Raw genomic sequence first — 18,932 nt, forward strand, 5'->3', positions numbered from 1 at the left:
TTAGCCATGCAAAAAGTTCCTTTTTAAATTCTAGGGGGGCAACTGTCATGATTTTAGGGGGACATGCATCAAGTAGGCAGTTAGATTTGGTGTACTTGTTAAATAAATTCAGGAATTGCTGCCAGTTTGGGTATTCAAGGTGGTCCCATATCATGTCTACCTTGGTGTCTTGGTCGTGGGGTTCCAGGAATTGAGGAGCATTTGTTGTGGTCGTGGGTAGTGTTGCTCTTAGCTCTGTGATTTTATTTTGAAAGAAATTGGCTAGGGTTTGTGCCGATGGAGTGGGCTCAGTGTCCTTTTTCAGTATTTGTGTTGTGTCGGTTATGGTTTTTACTAGTTTGAATAGTTCTTTGCTGTTTATTTTTGAAGTACCAATTTTTTTCGCATAATGCTTAGTGCGTTTTTCTTTGATCATATTTTTGTATATTTTCATTTTTTGTTTCCATTTTGTCTTGTCTGACTCATTGTTTGTTTTTTGCCAGATTCTTTCCAATTTTCTTAGTTCCTGTTTGGTGGTTAGTAGTTCCCCATCATACCATTCATTTGGTGGTCTATTTTTCTTTTTGTAGGTTTTATATGGTGCAATTTTGTTTAAGAGTTCTTTGCTGTAAGTTTCCCATTTTGTGGGGAAGTCCTGAGTTTCATTGATTGGGGGTTGTAACTCATAGTGGGTCCAGAATTCGGTTGGGTTTATGATGCCACGGCTGGTTACTGTGTTCATATTGGCGTTTTTGTGTTTTTGTTGAGTGTTTTGTTTTAGCCAATGTAGATTGAACTTGCCAATGTAGTGGTCTGACCAAATACATTTTTCCCAGGGCCCTGAGTGATATTGTATTTTGGGGGCTATTTCTTTGTGGGAGAAGGTGATAAGGTCTAGTTTGTGTCCTTTTTCGTGGGTTATTTCTGCGTCAGGGTTTGGAAAGTCCAGTGACATTAGGAGGTTGGCGATTTCAGTTATTTCTGGTTTTGTCGTTTGTTCTAGGTGAGTGTTTATGTCTCCCAGAAGCAAGTTGTATGAACCATTTAGATTAGATAGGGTAAGGAATTCGGCGAATTCCTCTTTTGCGCTTGACCATTTTTTGGGTGGGATATAGAATAGAGTTGTGATTAGTGATTCTTCTAACTGCGCATTAGTGATTTTGCACGTTAGTATTTCAAGGTTATCAGAAGATTTGGAATCGGTTTTGATGTAATCGAAGTGGTCTTTTAGGATGATCGCTAGTCCTCCTCCTTTTTTCCAGTTTCTTGATAGAGGGATAATTTTGTATCCCTGAGGTAGGATTTCCTTCATGATGGTGTCGGTGTCAGAGATCATCCATGTTTCAGTCAGAAACAGGAGGTCAGGTTTTGTTTGTAGTATCCAATCATATATTATGTGGGCTTTGTTTCTCACGGAACGGGTGTTTAGGTAGTATCCTTTAATGTTTTCGTAATTAGGTTCTGAGGGGATTTCAGAACCTAATTCAGAACCTAATTCTGGAATTGAGTCCAGCCGCGAGGCACTCGCGGCCGGCCTGAACTCGGCGGTTTGGGTCGGTGAGGTGGTGGAGCTCCGTCGGCAGCGGCTGCAGGTGCCCAGAGCTCCCCGCCGATGGTGCCTCGCGAGTCGGCTTGGAGCAGTGGGGAAGCCCGGTCTTCCACAACCGCCCACGGAGGGATTCCCCGAAGGATTCCCTCTCAGCTGATTTTTTGACAGCTGATGCCGACTTGCCTGTCTTAGCGGCTGAGACTGTTAAGTCTTCTCAGCCAACAGGCCATGGAGGGAGCATTTTTGGCGGGAACTTCGCCATTTTCTTTGTCTGGCCCCTCCATTTTGTCTGCAACCTCAGGTGACCTTCCCCCTGTATGGCGAACACAGGGGCAGGTTTCAGCATGGACCCCTGCTGGGGCAGGGAGTCCCTGGGGACCCCCAGGGGTTTTTTGCCCCCAATTTATTTTCTTTCTTTGTGCGGACTTTTGGGGGTCCCACGTGCACCTGGGGGGTTACGGGGGGGGGTTTCCCTCCGCGCCCCCTATGGCTTTGCCTCCCTCTTTTCGTTTGGCGTCCCCTCTTCCTCCTCCCTCATCCAAGGGCCCGCGGGGGGGCTTGGATTGCGAATTGGTGGGCGGAGGAGCGTGTTGGCCTGGTTGAGGACCTGGCTGCTTTGGCGGGCTTCCAGGATCCTCTAGAGGGGACGCCCGCTGGCAGCGGGGCGGCGGGTTTCCCGTCTTCCAGAGCAGATGCGTCCGTGGTGCGCTTTTTATTCAGAGGGATGAGCTTTTAGACCTGTGTAGCAGGTCTCCTTGGTGCTGCATTTTTGCAGTGGCGCCACCGGAGACCCCGTGTATGGGGGGCCCCTCTGCTTCAGGGGGTCTGTCCTGTTTCCCGCTCTTTTCCTGTGCGTCAGGATTTGCGGGATTTTGTGTTGGCGCAGTGGCCTATGGGCGCAGTTTCGTTTGGTGTGCGCCTTGGCTCTTGGGTATCCCGTCCCGGAGGGAGATAGGGCTACCTTAATTTCGCCAATGGGGAACGCGGTGGTCTCGGCACTTCCTAAGCGGCATACCGTGCCTGTTATGGACGGTTCTGCTCTTAGGGTCTCGGAGGAGCGTGCGTTAGAGACACTTCTTAAGTATGATTTTGATGTCTCTGCCTTTGGGGTCCAGGCGGCTATTTGTGGGGAGCTAGTCGCTCGCGCCGTGTTTCGGTGGGCTGAGCGTGTCCTGGATCGGGAGTCTGATGACTGGTCTCTAGTGGATCAGGAGGTAGCGAAGATTGCGATGGCTGCCTCGTTCCTCTCAGATGCTCTTTATGACTTGGTGCGGATTTCGGCTAAGTCTATGGCGTGGCTGCGCGGCGTATTTTGTGGCTGCGCGCTTGGGCGGCGGATTCTGCGTCCAAAGCTAAGTTTACTAAAGTTCCCTTTAGGGGGTCTTTTTGTTTGGAGAGGAATTAGATGAGTTGATTCAGACTCTGACGGACTCGAAGGTGCCCCGTCTGCCTGAGGACCGTGCCCGCCCTGCGTCTCGGTGTGGGGCTGCCCGGGGGCGTTTGCGGGAATTTCGCAAGTATCGCCCGGGGCGTGGGGCTGCTTCTTTCCCGGCTCAGGGTTTTTCCCGGGGTCGGTTCTTCCAGCGCATGCAGCCCTTTCGGGGGACCCGTCGGGGGGCAGGGAATCCCTCCGCCGGTTCCCCCGCTTCCCGTCCTGCGCAATGACTCCTTGCCGGCGCCCCCTTTGGTTCCGGTGGGGGCCCGGCTGCGCAAATTTTTCCCCAAATGGGCCGAGATCACGTCCGATCAGTGGGTCCTTGAGGTGGTGCGGGACGGTTACGCTCTGGAGTTCACCCGCTCTCTGCCGGACCTTTTCCTCGCTTCTCCATGTCAGACTCCATGGAAGACGCAGGCTTTTCGTCAGACCCTTCAGCGTTTGCTAGATCTCGAGGCAGTGGTGCCGGTGCCCCCTACGGAGTGGGGCACCGGCAGGTACTCCATTTACTTTGTGGTGGCCATAAAGGAGGGGACCTTTCGGCCCATCCTGGATTTGAAAGGGGTCAACAGAGCTCTCAAGATTCCGTCTTTCCGCATGGAAACGCTGCGGTCGGTCATTCTGGCGGTTCAGCCGGGGGAGTTTCTCACGTCTCTCGATCTGACGGAGGCCTACTTGCAGGTTCCAATTCGGGCCTCTCATCAGCGCTTCCTTCGCTTTGCGATCTTGGGGCGGCACTTTCAGTTCTGTGCGCTTCCCTTTGGTCTGGCCACGGCTCCCCGGACGTTCACCAAGGTAATGGTGGTCGTCGCGGCAGCCTTGCGGTCGGTGGGCATCCTGGTTCACCCCTACCTGGACGACTGGTTGATTCGGGCAAAGTCGTTGCAGGAGAGCTCCCGGGTTACGGCTCGGGTGGTGGAGTTTCTCCGGTCGCTGGGCTGGGTGGTCAACCTTTCCAAGAGTCGGTTGGTCCCGGCTCAGCGTCTGGAGTGCCTTGGGGTTATGTTCGACACCTCCTTGGGGAAGGTCTTCCTTCCAGAGGCCCGGGTGAGCAAATTGCAATCTCAGATTCGCCTGCTTTTGGCGTCCCGGGGTCCTCGGGCGCGAGATTTCCTCCAAGTCCTGGGGTCAATGGCGGCGTCCCTGGACGTGGTGAGGTGGGCGCGGGCCCACATGCGTCCTCTTCAGTATGCTCTGCTCCGGAGGTGGTCTCCCCGGAGGCAAGATTTGGATGTTCCGGTTCCCCTGCGAGGCTTGGCGCGCTGCAGTCTGCGCTGGTGGCTCCGGACCCCTCACCTGGTTCAGGGGGTGGGTCTGGATCTCCCGCAGTGGACGGTGCTCCTTACGGATGCGAGTCTCCTCGGTTGGGGGGCTCAGTTTATGGGCCACTCAGCTCGGGGCACCTGGTCCAAGGAGGAGACCTCCTGGTCGATCAACGTGTTGGAGACCAGAGCGGTCAGGCTGGCGCTGTTAGCTTTCCACTCCCTTTTGCTGGGAAAGTCGGTCAGAGTCCTGTCGGACAATGCCACGGCGGTGGCTTATGTCAATCGTCAGGGGGGCACCAAGAGCACTCCTGTGGCGCAGGAGGCGGCTCGGCTCATGGTTTGGGCGGAGTCCCATCTTCTGGACCCCTCGGCTTCTCATATAGCCGGGGTAGAAAATGTTCAGGCAGACTTCCTCAGTCATCACTTCCTGGATCCAGGAGAGTGGTTTCTCGGCACCAGAGCGTTTCGGTTGATAGTGCAGGCTTGGGGGCAGCCCCTGATGGACCTGATGGCCACGAGTGGCGACGCCAAAGTGCCCCGCTTCTTCAGTCGGCGCAGGGACAGTCTGGCCGAGGGTCTGGATGCTCTGGTCCAGCCGTGGCCAATGGAGGGGCTCCTGTATGTGTTCCCTCCTTGGCCGCTGGTGGGCAGAGTACTTCTTCGCATTGTTCGCCATCCGGAGCTGGTGGTTCTGGTGGCTCCGGATTGGCCTCGGCGTCCGTGGTATGCGGATTTGGTGAGGCATCTCTTCCTCTGCCTCTCTTGGACGACCTTCTGACGCAGGGTCCCATTCCCATGTTCGGCCCGTCTCCCTTCTGTCTTACGGCGTGGCTCTTGAAAGGGGTCGCCCTAGCAGGAAGGGTTATTCAGGCAAGGTAATTTCTACACTCTTGGGGTCCCGTAGGCTTTCTACCTCTCGGGCTTATGTGCGGGTTTGGCGTCTCTGAGGGATGGTGCCGGGCGCGGGGAGTGGTCTCTTTTCGCGCTTCCCTGCCTCACATTCTAGACTTCTTGCAGAATGGCCTGGATAGAGGCCTGGCTTGGTCTTCTCTCCGGGTGCATCTTGCGGCCCTGTCGGCTTTTCGAGGGTTGGTGTCAGGTCAGCGTTTGTCGGCCCTTCCTGATGTGATTCGGTTTTTGCGGGTGGCCAAGTTGCTTCGGCCTCCCATTCGGCCCTCGGTTCCCTCTTGGGATCTCAATCTGGTTCTCTCGGTTCTGGTGCGTCCGCCTTTTGAGCCTTTGGATGGCTGTTCTTTGAAGGACCTTACTTTGAAGGCGGTCTTTTTGGTGGCCATTACGTCTGCTAGGCGTGTTTCTGAGCTGCAGGCGTTCTCTTGTAGGGCTCCCTTCTTGGAGTTTTCTAGGGAGCGGGTCGTCTTGCGGCCTGTTCCTTCCTTTCTGCCGAAAGTAGTGTCTTCTTTTCATGTCAATCAATCGGTGGTCCTCCCGGTCTTGGGAAATCGGGAGGGCTCGTCTGAGCAACGGCAGCTGCGCAAGTTGGATGTCGGTCGGGTTCTCCGCTCTTATGTGCAGCGGACTCGGGAATTCCGGAAATCCGATCATCTCTTTGTCCTTCTGGCGGGTCCTCGTCGGGGGGCTGGCGCTTCTAAGGCTATTATTGCGCGCTGGATCGAGGAGGCGATTGCTTCCGCATATCTTCTGAAACAGAAGCCTGTTCCGGAGTTTCTCAAGGCTCATTCCACTCGGGGTCAGGCGGCTTCTTGGGCTGAGTCGTCGCTCGTGCCTCCAGTGGATATTTGTACGGCTGCGGTTTGGTCCTCCTTGCATTCCTTTGTTCGACATTATCGGGTAGATGTTCAGGCGCGTCGGGACGCGGTGTTCGGTGAGCGTGTTCTGGTATCGGCCCTTCGGGGGTCCCGCCCGTAAGAGGGACTGCTTTGGTACGTCCCACTCGTAAAGTTAACCTCTACTGGTCTGGAGAGTGCTAAAGAAGGAGAAATTAGGTTCTTACCTGCTAATTTACTTTCTTTTAGCTTCTCCAGACCAGTAGAGGTCCCCACCCTGTCTGTTGTTGTTGTTGTTGTTGGGGCTGTTGCGCGGGCAGTTTTTGGTTTTTGCTGCGGGTTCTAGTATTTTTCTAGGGCCGGGGAGAATTGAAGAACAGCGGCTGTGGCTCGGCTGGCTTAGCTGGCGAGCTGTGGGGACATTCTTCCTTCGGGAATTTCTCCTCTGCATTTTCCAACAGCATTTTGGGTATGTTATTTGTTACTCCTTTCGGAGTATTGTTTTTTCTCTCTGTTTTGTTCCAGTTCTTGGTTCTGCTTGGCTATTCGGCAGACTGAGGGAAATAGAGAGGAGGGGCTAGGATATACTGTCCCAAAGTTTTGTTTTCAGTCTCCACCTGCTGGTCATGATCAGATATATACCCACTCATAAAGTTAACCTCTACTGGTCTGGAGAAGCTAAAAGAAAGTAAATTAGCAGGTAAGAACCTAATTTCTCCTTATTGTATTTCTTTGTAAAGCACTGTAGGCTGGATATGCGGACCCCTCAGGACGCTACCTTTAGGGTGAGAGCGTTGACTGCAGGATTCATCTGTCCCCCCTTCCTTAATAGATACTGCTTTAGTAGTTGCCACATGTCTGGACTGGTCTGGAAGGATTATAAGGAAGGAGAACTTGATTTTACCTAATTTTATTTCCATTTGTCTCTCCAGACCAGTCAAGGACCTACCTGTATATAGCTTTAAAGTTGAAGAACATAATCATTTGGAGATTAGAAGTTGGAGCAGTTTGTGACATTAATCTTCAGTCTACAGCACGGCTGCAAATTGGATTGTTCTTGTTAGTTGTCTGTTACAAATTTTTCCCTGGCTAAGAAAAGTGTTAAGTATTACAAGGTTTTGTAAAGTATTCTTCCTTTGGTATGGGAATAATGACTGGCTGTGGGCTTCACAGGACACATTTAGGGCAAAGTTATAAAGGCAGTAGTTTTCAGTCTCCATCTGCTGGCAGAGGGAGAGTATATCCATGTGTCTGGAATGGCCTGGATGGACTAAAGGAAAGCACATTAACAGATATTTTATCACTGTACATCACGTAGATCCACTGTTGGAAAACACGGTGTATTAAATGTAAATAAACCATAATTTCTACATCTTTCTTGCTTAATGTTCCTTCTGTGTTTCTTTACAAATAATTTTGTCGTAGCCACTGTAAAGACAAACATTACTCCAGATCATTTTTCCATTTTGTCCACAAAGTAATGATACTTATCCCAGGACAAGCAGGCAGCATATTCTTGACTGATGGGTGACGGCACCGACGGAGCCCCGGTACGGACAATTTTAGAGTGATTGCACTCTAAGAACTTAGAAAGTTCTAGTTAGGCCGCACCGCGCGTGCGCGAGTGCCTTCCCGCGGAGCTAAGAAGACGCGTGTTTCCAACGGCTGTTGGAAAATTTTTTCTCGCCTTCCCGCTCGCGCGTTTTTTCTTGTCGTGAAGTGTTCACGTTCTTGTTTTCTTTCTTTTCTTAAAAAATAAAAAAATAAAAATATAATTTTTTCCGATTTTTTTTTCCGGTTGGCCTCGGGCTTCGATTTTGCTACGGCTGTTTTTCCCTTCATGCCCCCTTCACCGGGTTTTAAGAAGTGTCAGCGGTGTGCACGTCCTATTTCCCTTTCCGACCCACACAAGTGGTGCCTTCAGTGTCTGGGTCCGGACCATAGGGCTGAAACGTGCACCCGCTGCAGTTCTCTCCAAAAGAGAACTCTAAAGAACTGCCAAATTCAACAGCGGATTCTTTTCGGGGCCGCCATGGAAGTTCCCCCGACATCGACACCGACAACTTCCTCCAAATCGGCACCGGTGACTTCGACACTGCAAGATCCATCCTCGGTGTCGCACCCTGTAGGTAAGCCGGTTAAGAAGCCATCCCCTACTGTCCTTGGCCCGCCAGTCGAACAAGCAGTGAGTCAAGTCCTGCAGACTGCGCGCCGGCCCCGCAAACGCTCCGCTCCCATTGAAGTCACTGCCTCTTCATCGGCATCGACTTCGCCTGAGCGTCGAGCTGCACCGCAGGTACCGAGCAAGAAAAAACCGGTACCGGTGCCATCGGGCCCGTCTTTGGATGAGAGAATAGCATCCATCCTTCAGACCCAACTTATGGAGCAATTACAACACTTGCTCCCGGCTCTCTTAACTCCACACCTTCCAGTGTCGGTACCTACTGAGCCTTCGGTGCCGATGGTCGAACAGCCTATTCTGTCTGCATCGACGTTATCGGCACCGCAAAAATCTGTCTCTATGCCGGTTCTCTCGGCAGAACCAAAGTCTCTTCGACGCACCGCTTACTCAACTTCTGAGCCGGTGCCGTTCTCTGACACCCGTACCGCTGTACAGTCACCCGGTACGGTGTCCATGCGATCAGGTAAATCGGTGCGCAAGACCAAGCATACCGAGCCTTCTACTCCCCTTTCTCAGGGCCGTCTTTCATCGGTACGGGACCCTGATTTGTGGGATGATTCTGACGACCCTCTCGGTACCGAGGCAGATTATTCTTCAGATGAGGATGATCCATCATTGCAGGATCCTGCTAGCAAGCCAGAGCACTCGTCCTTCACCAAATTTCTTAAGGAAATGTCAGACACCCTTTCCATCCCTCTAGAGTCTGACTCTAAAAAATCCAAGGCATTTCTTGATGCTTTGGATTTCGACCAGCCTCCTAAAGAATTTTTGAAGTTACCCCTCCATGACATCTTGAGGGAAACTTTTTATAAAAATTTGGAAACCCCTCTAACCGTTCCAGGAGCCCCTAGGAAGCTGGAATCTCTTTATAAAGTGATTCCCATACCAGGGTTTGACAAACCCCAGCTGCCCCATGAATCTCTGCTGGTGGAGTCAACCCTCAAAAAATCGGCGTGTACTCCTCTGTCCCTCCTGGTAGAGAGGGCAAGGCCATGGATAAATTTGGAAAAAGGCTTTACCAAAATGCAATGTTGGCCAACCGTTCAGGTAATTATGCGTTTCACTTCTCTTTTTACCTGAAACATCTGATTCAACAAGGGCCTCTTTTCTAAAGTATCTTCCTGACCGTAAACTTCCTGCATTTCAGCAATGCACTTCCAGTCTTCTGCAACTCAGGAAGTTTATGGTCCGTTCCATCTATGATACTTTTGAACTTACATCCCGTGCCACGGCTATGTCTGTGGCGATGAGACGATTAGCATGGCTACGAGTCTCAGACCTTGATGTGAACCACCAGGACCGCCTTGCCAATGCCCCCTGCCTGGGTGACGAACTGTTTGGAGAGTCTATGGATACCACCACTCAAAAACTCTCTGCCCATGAGACGAGGTGGGATACCTTGTTGAAAAATAAAAAGAAGCCTCCTCCTCCTCCTCATCCTTTTAGACAACAACCTTCATATCAGAGGCGGTTTTCTGCTCGGCCGGTTCAGCCTCATCCTCCTCAACCTCGGAGGCAACGGCAACAACATCAACAGGCTCGTCAGCAACAGCAGCCTGCTATCAAGCCTGTCACTCAGACTAAGCCGACTCAGCCCTTTTGACTCCCTTCTCCAGGGCATTGCCAGTCTTTCTCCCTCCCGTCCTCTTCCACAGCCCATAGGAGGTCGACTAAACATTTTTCACTCTCGATGGGAAGTAATCACCACCGACCAGTGGGTGCTCTCGATCATAGCCCACGGCTACTCCCTCAATTTTCAGACTCCTCCGCCGTTAGGCCTGCCAAAAGAGTCTGCTTCCAACAAGTCTCAGTCCCTCCTTCTCGCTCAAGAGGTTCAATCCCTCCTTCTTCTCAATGCCATCGAAGAAGTTCCTCCAGATCAGAGAGGTCAGGGATTTTACTCCAGATACTTTCTAGTTCCCAAAAAGACCGGAGACCTCCGACCTATCTTAGATCTCAGAGATCTCAACAAATGTTTGGTCAAGGAGAAGTTCAAAATGCTCTCTCTTGCCACCCTCTACCCTCTTCTCTCTCAGGACGACTGGCTATGCTCCCTCGATCTCAAAGAGGCTTACACACACATTCCTATCCATCTGACGTCCAGGAAATTCCTACGATTTCTTATCAACCAACATCATTATCAGTACAAGGTGTTACCCTTCGGTCTGACCTCCTCTCCCAGGGTGTTCACCAAATGCCTAATTGTGGTAGCGGCCTATCTTCGCTCTCACAACTTTCAAGTCTTCCCTTATCTGGAAGACTGGCTGATCAAAGCTCATACACCTCAGGCTGTTCTGCTTGCCACCAATCAGACCATTCACTTCCTTCGCCTGTTGGGGTTCGAAATCAATCTGCCCAAGTCGCACCTCATTCCAACTCAGCGACTTCAGTTCATTGGAGCCATTCTGGACACTGTTCTGATGAGGGCATTTCTTCCATCAAACCGCCTTCAAACCATCCTTCATCTCTGTCAGCAGGTGTTTCAGCAGACTACCATCTCTGCAAATCACATGATGGTGCTCTTGGGGCACATGGCCTCCACAGTACATGTCACCCCCTTTGCACGTCTCCACCTACGTACTCCTCAATGGACCCTAGCGACTCAGTGGTCACAAGCGACAGATCCTTGTTCACAACACATATCTGTGACCTCGTCTCTTCGACAGTCGCTTCTTTGGTGGTTGACATTTTCAAATCTTTCCAGAGGTCTACTGTTCCATCTACCTCCTCATCATTTTGTCATCACCACAGACGCATCCCCTTATGCCTGGGGAGCTCACCTGAACGAATTCAAAACTCAGGGGTTTTGGACTGCCCAGGAAAAGAAACACCACATCAATTTCCTGGAACTCCGAGCAATGTTTTATGCCCTCAAGGCTTTTCAACATCTTCTCTCTCCTCAAGTACTTCTCATTTGCACAGACAATCAAGTTGCAATGTACTACATCAACAAACAGGGAGGGACGGGCTCTCGCCTGTTGTGTCAGGAAGCCCAAAGGATCTGGTCTTGGGCAACAGCTCGTCACTTATTCCTGAAGGCTGTCTACATTCAAGGAGAAAAGAATTCCTTAGCAGACAATCTCAGCAGAATTCTCCAACCTCACGAATGGACTCTCGACCCTTTGACTCTCAAGTCCATTTTCGCTCAATGGGGCACTCCTCAAGTGGACCTTTTTGTAGCTCCTTGCAATCATCAGCTGCCCCTGTTTTGCTCCAGACTCTACTCTCCTCACCGTCTGGCAGCGGATGCATTTCTCCTAGATTGGACCAATCTCTTCCTATATGCATTTCCTCCTCTACCGCTCATGCTGCGGACATTGTTCAAGCTCAGGAGGGAACGAGCCACCATGATTCTCATCGCTCCACGGTGGCCCAGGCAGCATTGGTTCTCCCTTCTACTTCAACTCAGTTCCAGGGAACCCATACTTCTTCCACTGTTTCCTTCTCTGCTTACTCAGCATCAGCAGACACTACTGCATCCCAACTTACAGTCTCTGCACCTGACAGCTTGGTATCTCTCGGGCTGACTTCGGCTCACTCACTCCTTTCCCAACCTGTCCGTTCTATCATTGATGCTTCCAGGAAACCGACCACGCTTCAGTGTTATCAACAGAAGTGGTCTCGGTTTTCCTCCTGGTGCCTCTGCCATCACCATAATCCCTTGTCTCTGGCAGTGGAAATGGTGTTGGACTATCTTCTTTCCTTGTCTGACTCTGGTCTCAAATCTACTTCCATCAGAGTTCATCTTAGTGCAATTTCTGCCTTTCATGAGCCAATTCATGGAAAACCCCTCTCGGCTCATCCTTTGGTTTCTAGGTTCATGAGGGGCCTTTACAATGTGAAACCACCTCTTAAGCCCCCTCCTGTAGTCTGGGATCTCAATGTGGTTCTTTCTGCTTTAATGAAGCCTCCTTTTGAACCTTTGGCCACAGCGCATTTCAAATTTCTTACTTGGAAAGTGGTCTTCCTTATAGCTCTCACTTCTGCCAGGAGGGTCAGTGAGCTGCATGCACTAGTGGCCGATCCACCTTTCACTGTTTTTCACCATGATTAGGTGGTCCTCCGTACACATCCAAAGTTTCTCCCTAAGGTTGTGTCTGACTTTCATCTTAATCAGTCCATTGTCCTACCTGTATTTTTACCAAAGCCTCATACTCATCCAGGTGAACAGGCTTTGCATACCTTGGACTGTAAACGTGCTCTGGCTTACTATCTTGAACGCACCAAACCTCACAGATCATCTCCTCAACTGTTTTTGTCCTTTGATCCTAACAAGTTGGGTCATCCTGTATCTAAACGCACCCTATCCAATTGGCTTGCTGCTTGCGTTTCATTCTGTTATGCTCAGTCGGGCCTGACACTGGAAGGTTCTGTCACGGGCCACAAGGTTAGAGCTATGGCAGCGTCTGTAGCTTTCCTCCGTTCCACTTCCATTGAGGAAATCTGCAAGGCTGCTACTTGGTCCTCAGTTCATACTTTTACATCTCACTATTGTCTGGATGCATTCTCCAGACGGGATGGACACTTCGGCCAATCTGTTTTACAACATTTGTTTTCCTAATGGCCAACCTTCCCTCCATCCCACTTTTTGTTAGCTTGGAGGTCACCCATCAGTCAAGAATATGCTGACTGTTTGTCCTGGGATAAAGCACAGTTACTTACCGTAACAGATGTTATCCAGGGACAGCAGGAAGATATTCTTGCGTTCCTCCCACCTCCCCGGGTTGGCTTCTTTGCTGGCTTATCCTAACTGTGGACCGCGCGCCTTCGTTGGGCGGGAAGACACTCGCGCACGAGTGGTGCGGCCTAACTAGAACTTTCTAAGTTCTTAGAGTGCAATCACTCTAAAATTGTCCGTACCGGGGCTCCGTCGGTGCCGTCACCCATCAGTCAAGAATATCTGCCTGCTGTCCCTGGATAACACCTGTTACAGTAAGTAACTGTGCTTTCTTCACCATCTTCAAATTTGAAGAAAGGATCTGCTAGGGTAGGGCAAACATACTGGAGGGCATCATGTGAGACTGTCCTCCCATAGCCCTAGTCACCAGAAAATTTACTGGAGAGATCATGAGCACATAGTCTGATGTGCCTGTGTTCCTTTCAGGCCACAAAATTCTAGTCACTGAAGATCTGGAAGACATTGACGTCTTTGAAGGAGAATCTGCCACCTTTAGATGCAGAATCTCTCCAGCAGAGTACACCAATGTACAATGGTTTTTGGATAAGACCCCTCTCCACATCAATGAACTTAATGAGATCCAGTCCCATCAGGGTGGATATCATGAGCTAACCTTGAAACAACTTACCGTGAAGGATTCTGGTGTCGTTACATTTGAAGCCGGTGATAAGAAATCCTCTGTAAATTTGTTTGTTAAAGGTAATCCCTACACAATGCCTACTGTAAAAACATGCATCAGATATGTATGGAAATGAGAGGTATAGAGCAGGCAGTAAAAAATATTGTCCTAAGTCTGTGACGGAGTCCAACACTTAGGGCCTCTTCTACGAAACTGTGATAGCAGTTTATAGTACGGGGAGCCACGCTGAATGGCCTGCGCTGCACCCGAAGCTCATAGGAACTCAATGAGCGTCGGGAGCAGCGCGGGCCATTCAGCGCAGCACTCTGTGCTAAAATCCGCTAGCTCGATTTCATAGAAGAGGGGGTTAGATTCTGTTCTATAAGTGCAAATTTCTCTTTTGCAGTTTATTGGATGTTCCTCTTGTCAAGGAACAACTCCTCATAAATTCTCTCTTATAGTGCTCTCTATTGATTTGAAAATGCTAGTTTGAAGTTGTAAAGTTAGGCATCCATATGCTTTGTTAATTAGGCAATAATTTCCAGTGTTAAGAGTGTTCACTGACAATGTAACTTATTTTTCATAAGGGCTTTAAGAATGATGCAATTGACATGAACATTCTGAATTCTTAAGTGTGAATCGTGGGGATATATGACGTATTAATAGGGGGGTGTTCCAGGCAATCATTTTGTTTGAAATCTAACTAGATCCATCTAGTTTAAATATTCTTGCGGAATCCACCGTTCTAGGATTGAAAAGCAAACTAGATGCACATCTCCTTACGAGAGGCATAGAGGGATATGGGTAACTAAAAATACGCCAGGTGTACACCTGGCTGGGCCACCGCGTGTGCGGCTCGCCGGACTTGATGAACCGAAGGTCTGATCCGGAGATGGCAGTTCTTATGTTCTTTACAGACTGTGGCAATCATGGTTTTATAATAATTATAATTGGTAATGCAGTTTCTATTTATAAATCTTAGCGCTGCCAGTGAGCTTCAAAGAAAAGCTTCAGGATACTGAAGCCACTGAAGGTGAGACCGCTGCCCTGCGCTGTGAGCTCTCAAAACTCGACACGGCTGTGGAATGGAGGAAAGAGGACAAACTGCTCCACCCCAGCAGTAAGCACGAGATGAAGCAGAAGGGAGCAGTGGCAGAGTTATTAATCCACGATTTGGAGCCAGAGGATGCTGGGAGCTATACCTGCTGTGCCCAAGATCAGAAAACTGCTGCCGCCTTGATAGTAAATGGTAGGTGAAAGAAATCAAAATAAAGATTAAAAACCGGAGAACTGGGCTGGTAAAGACATTAAGAGCTCCTTTTACTACGCCGCGTTAGGGCATTAACGCGCGGAATAGTGCGTGCTATACGCTAACGCCAGCATTGAGCTGGCGTTAGTTCTAGCCGCATAGCGCGGGTTTAGCACGCGCTGAAATGTTGCATGTGCTAAAAACGCTAACGCAGCTTAGTAAAAGGAGCCCTAAGTATTTTAGGCCTTTGTTCGTTACAACTATTTATCTCATGCCTGTTGACACTCCAAAAAAGAAGAAACAGGGCTCAGTTGTTTCCGGTGAGGTGGTGAGAGATGAAAGGAGATTGTGAGTGAACTAATTTTTCCTGTTTCTCTCCCTACCAAGCCTGTTGTCACTATAGAGAATGACATGGTGACAGAATTTGTTACCATCCCCGTGGATAACCGCAGGAAACCATCCCCATGTTATTCTTTAAGAAGAGAGGGAAGAATTAGAATACGAATGGGCACAACCATAAGAACATAAGAATAGCCTTACTGGATCATACCAGTGGTCCATCAAGCCCATTCTCACGGTGGCCAATCCAGGCCCCTAGTACCTGGCCCAAACTTAAAGAGTAGCAACATTCTATGCTACCGATCCAGGGCTAGTAGAGGCTTCCCTCATGTTTTAATATCAGACTATAGACTTTTCCTCCAGGAATTTGTCCAAACCTTTCTTAAAACCAGCTATGCTATCCGCTTTTACCGCAACCTCTGGCAATGCGTTCCAGAGCTTAACTATTCTCTGAGTGCAAAAATATTTCCTCCTATTGGTTTTAAAAGTATTTTCCTGCAGTTTCATCGAGTGTCCTCCTAGTCTTTGTAATTTTTGACGGAGTGAAAAATCGATCCACTTGTACCCATTCTAATCCACTCAGGATTTTGTAGATTTCAATCATATCTCCCCCTCAGCCTTCTCTTTTCCAAGCTGGAGAGCCCTAACCTAACCAGAGGAGTTCCATCCCCTTTATGCTCTTCTTTGAACCTTTTCTAGTTTCGCTATGTCTTTCTTGAGATAAGGACACCAGACCACTGACCCTCAAGCCTTGCATTGAAGAATGCTGGTGTAGAAGGACTGAGGTTGAGATAGGCACTAAAGAATGACACGGGATGCGACCTCTGTCCCCCATTCAGTTTCTCACCTCGCCTTATTTGGTGATGTTGTCATTCGTCTCCTCCATAGACTCTAAGGTACAAGCCTCACTCGTCTCATTCTCCTGGCATTGGCAGTAGTCATGTAGCCTCCTAAGCTGTCACTTTTACCTATGGGCATGAAGGGCAGCTGTCTTGGGCCCAGCTTAAAGGAGAATGTGACCCTGAGCACAGGGTTCACCCCAGTCCAGCATCTTTCTTCCCTCCTTACCCCTGATTCAGCAGCTTCCTTCTACCCCCCCACCCCTGCCAGCTCTGCTGCTTCACAACAAAAAAATAAAAGCGGAATAAATGCATGGAAACTCTGTCTAGGTCATGCTAGGAATGGCTCCTGTCAGTCCCACCCCTTCTGATGTGAACTTTCTGCTTTGGAGGAGCAAGACTGGAAGAGCCATTCAGCATGGCCTAGAGCAGTGGTTCCCAACCCTGTCCTGGAGGACCACCAGGCCAGTCGGGTTTTCAAGATAGCCCTAATGAATATGCATGGAGCAGATTTGCATGCCTGACACCTCCATTATATGCAGAGCTCTCTCATGCATATTCATTAGGGCTATCCTGAAAACCCGACTGGCCTGGTGGTCCTCCAGGATAGGGTTGGGAACCATTGGCCTAGAGACAGCAGCTCTGTGCCCTTGTCACTTGTTTTATATTGGGAGGTGGTTTGACTGGCAGGGGATAAGGAAGCTGTGCCACTGGATCAGGGACATGGGAGTAAACAGTGCTACCGGACCAAGAGGAAGTTTGTTTAAAGGCTCATAGGTGGGCCTTTCTCCCAAGGGGTTGCAGTTGTCCTCCCGCCCCAGCCCTGCCCACACTACTTGCCCGACGCGATTCAGAGGAGGCTTTTCAAAACCTGGACAAAGTGCCGGGTTTTGAAAAGACATCCGGACCCCCCCGGACATGTCCTCAAAAGGAGAACATGACTGGGGAAATCCGGATGTCTGGTAACCCTAACTAGATTTCCGTGAAAACCCAGACGTGTCTTCTTTTTAGAGGACTGTCTGGGTGTCCGTACAGACTTTCCAAAACCCGGTAGTTTGTCTGGGTTTTTTGAAAGCCACAACCTCCCGGCCATGTCTGGAGGCCTCTGAGCATGGGTGGATGATGTCGGATGCATCTGCGCATGCTCAGAGGCCCTCCAGATGCAGTCCAGAGGTCAGAAAAGATGAGGCTTTGAGGGGGTGAGGCTGGAGGCAGAATGGGGAAGACCTGGAAGCTGAATGGGGCGGGAACATGTGCTCGGATTTCTCCGTGGAAAAATCTGGTGACTCTAGCTTTATAGCTCTATCCAGATATGCTGAGGCAGTCTAAAGATATTCCGATATCCACGGACAGCAGTGGCTAAGTCTTATAGATAAGTGTTTTTGAATACTGGCCTGTCCTTTCTTGTACCTCAGTGGATTTTTATTATATCCCTAACTTAAAGAGATATTTTCCCTCTCCTGTTTTCCTTATTTTGTCTCCTCTGAAGTATTTGCTCGTGTCTGCTGTTTGTTAAACAGACACTTTGTGGTTGTAACCACTTCTATGTCTGCCTCTTCCCTGGTGGTTTCCAAGGTTAGTAACTTTGGTGACAAGATTTTGATCCATGGCTCTTTGAGATGATAATCTTCCTCCTTCTTATTTTTCCTCTTTCTCTCCTTTCATTCACTGTTTTATTAACCTCCTCTTTTTTTCCACACCTTGAATGTACCGTTATTAGCTTGTTAAATTTGACCTTTCAGAATTGCTTTGTTTACTTCATTGGCTTTTGGGGAGAAAAACCTGTTCCTGTCCAAGATTTGACATATTAACTGATTGGTTTCTGATTTAAGAATTAAAATTCTTATGGAAGAAATGGTGCTAGAAAACCATTGCATTATTGTGTCATGAAATCTGGTGGGGGTTTTTTTTTTCTTTTGCATTGTAAAACAAAGCCTTCAGGTTTATAAAACGTAGCTTTGTAAAATTCTGCATTTTAGCTCTGCCAGTTCTTTTTAAACGCGGACTTCGGAATGAGGAAGTGAAAGAGGGCAGTAAGGTCAAGCTGCACTGTGAGCTCACAAAAGCCAGTGCCTCAGTGACGTGGAGAAAGGGAGACCTGACTCTGCAGTCCAGCGAGAAGTATGAGCTGAAGCAACACGGGACCATAACTGAGCTTTTCATCCAGGCCGTGAAACCAGAGGATACTGGGGACTACACATGTGACACAGGAGACCAAAAAAGCACAGCTCATGTGAAAGTGATTGGTAGGCAACATTCATTATTTTTAGTATATCTGCTTAAATGCAAAGCTCGTTATGTGCCAGCCAACCCACTGCCTGTTAACTTTGCAAGAATCATTTGGGTGCAGTGTCTGAAAATTGCCTAGAAGCTTAGAACATATCTCTTTTGTTTCAGAAATATTGTGAAGTACTTGATGCTTTTCTAGTTTCTATGCACCACCTCAGGAAAATAAAAGACCCTCATTTATCAACCTTAGACTAAGGGACTCTTTTATTAAACTAGGTTAAGCACTTAACACCTGGTTGAAACCTCGTTAACTGCTAGCACAAAACCGCATTCGCAGTCAGCATATGGGTAAATTGGGATTTTTTGTTTGTTTGTTTTTTTTGTGCCAGGGAGTGTAGCAAGGGCAGAGAGTGAGTGTGGAAGGCATTTGGCAGTTAATATGCTGTACTTAACTGCACACTAAGGGGCTCATAATCAAAACTTTAAAACTTCCAAAAAACATTCTAAGTCAGCACTTGGATGTCCTAATAGCAGGGACGTCCAATTGCCGATAATCAAAACCAACTTTCTGTTAGTGCGGCAGCACCCCTTCTAAGCTGCTGTGCATCCAGAGAGCAATGGGGTGTGTTGGGAGGTGGGAATCGGGCAGGCTTCAACCTGGATGTACCCCAGCCATAATCAAAGCTTTCCTAAAGGGAACTTAAACACCAGCAGTTAGACCTGTTTTGAGTTGCGTCTAAGTTCCACAAAGGTGCCCAAACTGACTAGAAGACCACTGGAGGATTTAAGGCATGGTCCCCTCTTACTCTCCCAGCGGAGCCCTA

The 18,932-nt window shown here is 49.2% G+C and overlaps 1 protein-coding gene across 16 annotated transcripts in view; it reads left to right on the forward strand.

Annotated features, from left to right (window-relative positions):
* Window positions 1-18,932, forward strand: part of OBSCN (obscurin, cytoskeletal calmodulin and titin-interacting RhoGEF) — a 762,040-nt gene that overhangs the window by 287,524 nt on the left and 455,584 nt on the right. For 15 of the 16 annotated variants that reach the window (XM_033931804.1, XM_033931806.1, XM_033931805.1 and 12 more), the window contains 3 exons: window positions 13,260-13,532; window positions 14,435-14,701; window positions 17,859-18,125. In XM_033931804.1, coding sequence (XP_033787695.1) covers window positions 13,260-13,532; window positions 14,435-14,701; window positions 17,859-18,125 — 807 coding nt within the window. The remainder of the gene's footprint in view (window positions 1-13,259; window positions 13,533-14,434; window positions 14,702-17,858; window positions 18,126-18,932) is intronic. The other variant, XM_033931815.1, reaches the window with a different exon arrangement.

This window comes from Geotrypetes seraphini, chromosome 2, assembly GCF_902459505.1.
Source record: "Geotrypetes seraphini chromosome 2, aGeoSer1.1, whole genome shotgun sequence".
Taxonomy (NCBI): Eukaryota; Metazoa; Chordata; class Amphibia; order Gymnophiona; family Dermophiidae; genus Geotrypetes; species Geotrypetes seraphini.